At 46.9% G+C, this 6,713-nt stretch overlaps 1 protein-coding gene across 1 annotated transcript; it reads left to right on the forward strand.

Annotated features, from left to right (window-relative positions):
• The first annotated feature begins 5,593 nt into the window (after window positions 1–5,593).
• LOC130888942 (40S ribosomal protein S12) lies at window positions 5,594–6,085 on the forward strand. The gene has a single exon (XM_057792338.1). It carries the CDS (start codon window positions 5,672–5,674, stop codon window positions 6,068–6,070), a length of 399 nt encoding a protein of 132 aa, XP_057648321.1. The 5' UTR covers window positions 5,594–5,671; the 3' UTR covers window positions 6,071–6,085.
• Window positions 6,086–6,713: the final 628 nt, after the last annotated feature.

The raw sequence follows: 6,713 nt of genomic DNA on the forward strand, positions 1-6,713 counted from the left end.
GCATACGTGTGTAAGTCTGGATGTGATGGAAGCCTGGGGAGGGACAGGTGGCACCTGCCAATCATGTAGGGAGGGGGCACGGGAGGAAGAGGAGCCGCAGGAGGACTGGAGAGCTTGGCATGCTGGGAACTGAGATGCTTCAGAAACGGGTGGGAGGTTATTATTTTTTTCAAGCTGACAAACCCAAGAACAGACATGACAAACTCAGAAAACACACACAGTGTCTGTAGATTAGAGCCACTCAGATAGGCTGGAGAAGCCTTATTTTTTTTAATATTTTTTTAAGGGCCAGCAAGATGGCTCAGCTGGTAACAGCCATTGCCACATATGATGATTGAGTTCAATCCCCAGAACCCACATGCTAGAAGGAAAGAACCGACTCCCACGAGTTACCCTCTGATCTCCACATGTGGGCCACGGCGTGAGCACACCCTCCCATCAGTGAAGAAGTTAAAAAACAAATGAAAAGACCAGACATCAATTAGAGACGGTTATAACCCATCAGGGAGAAACATACATCCCCTCCAAGGATTTCATTTTTTTCTGTTCCCCCATCTCCCCACTAGCGACCCCTATCCACTTCCTCCTTCATGCTACACAGTTCTTGGGCTACTGCCCAAAGCCATGAATGAAGCCAGTGATCTGATGGTCAGAGGCAAGCAACACACACGCCCTTTTCTTTTGTGGCTTTTCTAACTATATTTCTCCAGGGCTAAAAGGAACTGGCTCATGGTCAAAGGCAGCTGGGACTTCTCTGCTTCCTGTCTGTCAAATCTTAATCCCAGCATCACCTTGATGTCATTCTTTTATTTAATTCACTTAGTTTCTCAACGGCACCGGGAACAGGCTGGGTTCTTACAGGTTTATTTGTGTGTATAATGAGCAGTTCATGTGACTGCACGCCACACAGATGCTGTGAACATGTAATCATTTAAATGAATGCAGGTGCTGCGTGCTTGCTTGCTGTAAGGCCACCCTTGGCGCTGCATGTGGAAGGGAGATGGTGAGCTTGGCTGTACACGCTGCATATCCTAATTTCTTTTTAATTTCATTCTCCTGCATGCGGTTTTTTTCCCCCTAATAAATCACGATGAACCTTGTGCTTTGTGCAATAGATATTTGCCCAGCAGCAGACCGTAACCACCCTTGAAGCAAACAGGGAGCAGCAAACGTGCGAATGATGAACTGTATTTTTAACTTCGGGATTTACAAAAAAAAAAAAAAAATCCATGCTCTTTAAAATTAGAAATCAGCACTTTCTGCAAGGTATGACGCCCTGGAAACAAGGATGAAAGAAATTAAATTGCCTCCTGTGCTGATGCTTCTGCCTGAAGAAGCAGCGATGGAGTCACCTTTCATGTCCCTCCTGACAGCACCAAATCAAGCCCCTGGGCTCAATAATGTAATCAACCCTGGCAAATTTCGCTCGTGCTGGCTGGGACCACATTATTAACATGAGCGTGTTATTTTGTAATTAACTTCCTTTTCTTTTTCAGACAGGAACTAAAGTAAGATGGAAACACTCCGAGGTTCTTTGAATCAACTCCTGAAGTGTGTGTGTGTGTGTGTGTGTGTGTGTGTGTGTGTGTGTGTGTGTGTGTGTAGTCTTGGTCCCATCCAGGCAGGACAGTCATTCTCACGACTGGGCCTCTTCCAGACACTACGGGGCAGTCACGAGACCTTCACTGCCGTAAATACTGTCACGAACAAAAGCTTCAACACTGATCATTGGTTACCCCAGAACACAAGTCCAACATCCAGGTGCTCCCTGAAAAGCGGTAGGTGGCCACTTCATCAGATGCACCGGAAGGGTTTCTCGTGAGTGCAGGCTTGTGTTCTCTGTCCTCTCAATCAGGGTCTCTGAAGAGAACTTGGGCTTTGTAAGAGTATTGATGTCTGATTCCGATAGCCATTGAATTCACCTGGTTTAGATCTTTCGCCAATGATAGTGTTCTTTCAGCCATGTCTAAACACACACTTGTATCACCTATACATATGTAGGTTTAGCCTTGGGACCTGCCAACCCCTGCTCTTTGTCAATGCTATCCTTGAAGACTCTGAAAAGTACCTATCTAGTGTCCATGGTGCCAGCACACCCATTACAATGGATTCAACACAAGCCGGGCACTCAACCCATGCTGAGTCAACAGAACTAGGACTGGCAAGCTGGATGGACTTTGGACACTGGGATGGTCTGGGGGCTGAGCGGATGCATAGGAAGCATCCAGGCTGGGGTGTGAAGCAGAGGGTGAGCAGATGGCAGCAAAGAGCAGAGAGTAAACACTCCGCAGAACGAACAAACTGTGGCGACGTGGGAGAGGAAGAGGCGGGACGACGTAATCGTAATCTGTGTCTTAAGGTTCCTCAGCTTACAGTCCAAACTCCCTGGGCTCCAGCTCTCGGGTTCCACCTTCCTAACCAGTGTGCCCTAGTTGCTGTAGGCTCCACCCCCACAAGCCATGTGGCCCAGTTACTGCCGCTGACAAGCACCTGGACTCAACAGAGAGTCTTTACTTCTCACTGGTCAGGATAAGCAGGTAGAGTTCCTCATCTGTGCCAAGACTAGTGGGGGGAAAAAGAACGGGGGCAAGATCCATAAAATCTCACCAAGCAAGCATGCAAAGGCTGAGTTATAAAGGTTCAAGTCATTAATGTCACCTCTCTTCTTTTTAGGAAAAGCTGAGGAACAAATTAGCAGGAAACAAGTCCTGTTGCCTTGGAGGCATAGTAGTTATTTCTATGTTGTTGTGATACATCATGACGGAAGGCAACTTACAGAAGGAAGACTGTTTGGGTCTACTATTCCAGAGGGATAAAGCCCATAGTGCCAGGGAGGCATGCTGGCAGGAGTATGGTGGAGGGGGCGTGGTGGCAGGGGTGTAGTGGCAGGGGTGTGGTGGCAGCAGCATGGTGGCAGGGACATGGTGGCAGGGATGTGGTGGCGGGGGCGTTGATGCAGCAGCATGGTGGCAGGAAGCAGGAAGCAGGAAGCTGAGCACTCCCATCTGAACCATGGGCATGAAATCAAACCAGCAGCTTGGAAGCAGGATGAGGCTTTAAGCTCTCAAATCCCACCCCCAATGACATACTTCCTCCAGCAAGGCCACACCCCCAACCCTTCCCAAACAGTGCCAGCAAGGGTTCCAAGGTTTACACACGAGAGCTTATAGAAGACATCCCTCATTTAAATCACCACAGAAGGGCATCTGTTTACTTTCACCTAGCCAACACATGGTGATCCCCAACCCTATTTCAGCTGAGATCAACTACAAACAAGCAATCTCCTAAAACTCTGGTTTTCAAGATAATACATATAGGGAAAATTCCTCCATTGTTGACAGTGGCCAAGCCCTAGCAGGCTTGCTTACAGCAGGCAGGGAACCGGCTCTGCCCACTAGCTCCGTAGACAAAGGGGTGCTCATCTCCCTGCAGACAAAGCCAGCAAGGGAGGGAAGGTTCCAGAAAGGAACAGCCTTCCATACCCCCCCCCACAACCACCATTCCCTTTCCTTCCTCTTCTAACACTTCTGGCTCCTCTCCCCTAACTGCACTGTTCCAGAAAAAAGAGCCAGGAGCTGCAGGGGCCCCTGGGGCTGGTCTGCAAGCACCGCTGTGCCAGGTTCCAGCTGCAATTAATTTTCCAGAAAAAAATTTTAAACCTCTGAAATGCATTTCAATTTGAAATGCTGATATAGCCGTCAAGCACCACGGTACACAAGCATAAATCTGGAGCAGAGATAGTTTTTGTTGGCAATAATGAAGAACAACATACATTTAATTAGCGTGGGATTTAGGAAATGTGCAGTGTAATAAAACAATATTCTAATTAGGTTGGGGAAACTTGTTTGAATATGATTTGTGCAGTGCCATTCTGAGGAGTTCATACTAACTGCACGGAAATGTGCTTTTACTAAGCAAACAAACAACAATTCCAAATAGAGGAGACAATATCTTTATGTCCCTGTACATTAGTCTCAAGAGAGCATAGGATTAAAAGCAAATGCCCTCTGGTCTTCTGGAGTGGTCATCTGAGCTGTCAGGGGGAAATGGATCCCGGGGCTCAAACCCAGGCCAGAAGTCGGTGACATTCAGTGTCCTCACACTTGGGTAAATGCTTTTAGTTCCCGGAATTTCTGCACAAGGTCTGTCATCTGCTTCCTAGGAATGCCACCTATACCCATGTCCATGGAATCGGGGATTGTTAAAGACATATTTCCCAAGAGTCCTCCAGTCCTTCAAATCGGCGTGCAAGCTCAGCTGAACTGGAAGAGCATCAGACTGCACAGTACGACTTTGTCACCAGGAAGCCAGTAGCAGGATCCCAGCCTTAACTGAAATTTTCTGTGTGGTTTAGAGAACATTAATGACCACTTCCATGCTCCCCAATCCGCAAACCCAAGATGGCAAGGTTTCTTCTAGGAAATGTTTTAGAGATCTCGGTTGATTCCTGCTCTATAGTGAACATGAGCAAAAGACGCTGGGGGAAAGCAAGGGCCAGCACGCACGTTCCGCTGGCTCCCACCGCCTGAGGGAACAAGACAGTGCTTAGCAATCGGTTCCTGGGTTTTCTTGAGGGCATTAGGGAATCAGGGCACTTAGTATTCACAGAGAGTTTGTTTGGATTATTATCAAAGTATTTCTTCTGTGTCTAATAATCTTGCTTTTTGAAAACTAGTAATTTTCATATTTACCTAAAGGAAAACTTAGACAATAGCTTTTAACACTGTTAGCAAATAAAACAGATAATCCAGATGCCTTGCAGGACCTGGAAGTTAAGTGTGTAGAACATCCTTACAGCTGCTGGCGGCTGTCAGGGAGAAGTCACTGTGAGTTACTGGCGCTGTGAGCTGTCATCAAGTCTTATTATTTCATTTAAAGACTTTACTTAAGCTCTCAAACCCTGCCCTTTGTCTCTCCATGTTTAAGGCTCTAGATGAAAAGGACCAAGTGCAAGGTTTTGTGTGGTTTGGGCAGTCAGTTAACCACTCTGTGTCTTTTACCTTGTTCGCCAAGAAACTGGTTGGCAATAACAGCCCACATCACCTCGCTTGTCTCCTCACCTCGAAATGATCCAGATGGAAGCAAGCGTGTTATTTCAGTTCCAGTAAGTGCTTAAAATCACACTATCTAAACTGAAGCTCAGGAATAAATGAGGAGTCCAAGGTCACCCAGAGAGCCAGAGCCACAGTCAGGACCACCCCAGCCAGCCTCTTCCCCCTCTCTGTAATTTCTACCACACCGCACTTAGCACCTTCCAAACAATACAGTGGGATCCTTCACCCGCAGACCGCACAGTTCATCTCAATTTTGCAGGACTGACTCCATATTGGAAAAGTGTTACCAGTGTTTTTTAACATTGGAACTGCAGCAGGTAAGACACCGTTAGTCTGAGATTGGTTAGCAATCAGAGAGCAGAAACAACTGCCTGTCATTTCAGGATGGCTCCCGACACTGTTGGCAAGACTGGCTTTCATGTAGTTACGTGACTAGGTGTACCTAGCTAGCTAAACTCGACTTTATCTGTCTTTGACTTCTGCAGAGAAGTCTCCCAGGTTTAAGATGCAGTTCACAGTAAAGACAAATTACAGCTTTTTCCCCTGCCGCCGCCGAGTTGCGCGGAGGCGGAGCCACGGGTGCGTTCAAGATTCGGCCTCACCCGTAATCCACCGCCATGGCCGAGGAAGGCATTGCTGCTGGAGGTGTAATGGACGTCAACACTGCTCTTCAAGAGGTGCTGAAGACCGCCCTCATCCACGATGGCCTCGCACGTGGCATCCGCGAAGCTGCCAAAGCCTTAGACAAGCGCCAAGCCCATCTCTGTGTGCTTGCATCCAACTGTGATGAGCCTATGTATGTCAAGTTGGTGGAGGCCCTTTGTGCTGAGCACCAAATCAACCTAATTAAGGTTGATGACAACAAGAAACTCGGGGAATGGGTAGGCCTCTGTAAGATTGATCGCGAGGGAAAGCCACGGAAAGTAGTTGGCTGCAGTTGTGTGGTGGTTAAGGACTATGGCAAAGAATCTCAGGCCAAGGATGTCATCGAAGAGTACTTCAAGTGCAAGAAATGAATAAATAAAAATTTTGGCTCAAAAAAAAAAAAAAAGACAAATTACAAAATATGGTCCTGAGGGTGGCATCCGAGTATAGATTCCTTTGTCTTCCTTTGCATATGCTACCAGCCACACAGAGAGACATGACTGCAAGCTGGCTCTATTCCCTCTCTCTGGCTGGTCCACATGGAAGGAAGTCGTCAGATTTGTAAAAGTGAGTCTGAGGTTTTTATACTGTAAAAATTCTGCATTTATTTTTATACCTTACTCACATTAGGGAATTTCGGGTTTTGTAAGGGTGAACCCATCATCCTATGAAAGTGACAAGGACTTAGGAAGCAGAAACACATTTTAAGTAAAATCTTTAAATAAAACACTGTGGCTTAGCAAAGGCTCACACAGTGTCCGTAACTCACGGCAACTGCTCCATGACAGCCGCCTATAGCTGATAAACTGTATTCTCTGCATTTAACTTGCATTCAACTCCTGTCAGTCATCTGGACCCGCTGTTTAACTTTCTAATCCTCCAAGCCGTAAACTCAGCAAACTTTCTGGGTCCAGAGTTCAACAAACCTGAACTTTTCCCCAGGTGTTCTTCATCAGAATCGCTGACATTGGTGTGACCTCCTGGTACACTAGCCAGTAGTACAAGAAGCCCAGC

The sequence above is a fragment of the Chionomys nivalis genome, chromosome 17 (assembly GCF_950005125.1).
Source record: "Chionomys nivalis chromosome 17, mChiNiv1.1, whole genome shotgun sequence".
Classification (NCBI taxonomy): Eukaryota; Metazoa; Chordata; class Mammalia; order Rodentia; family Cricetidae; genus Chionomys; species Chionomys nivalis.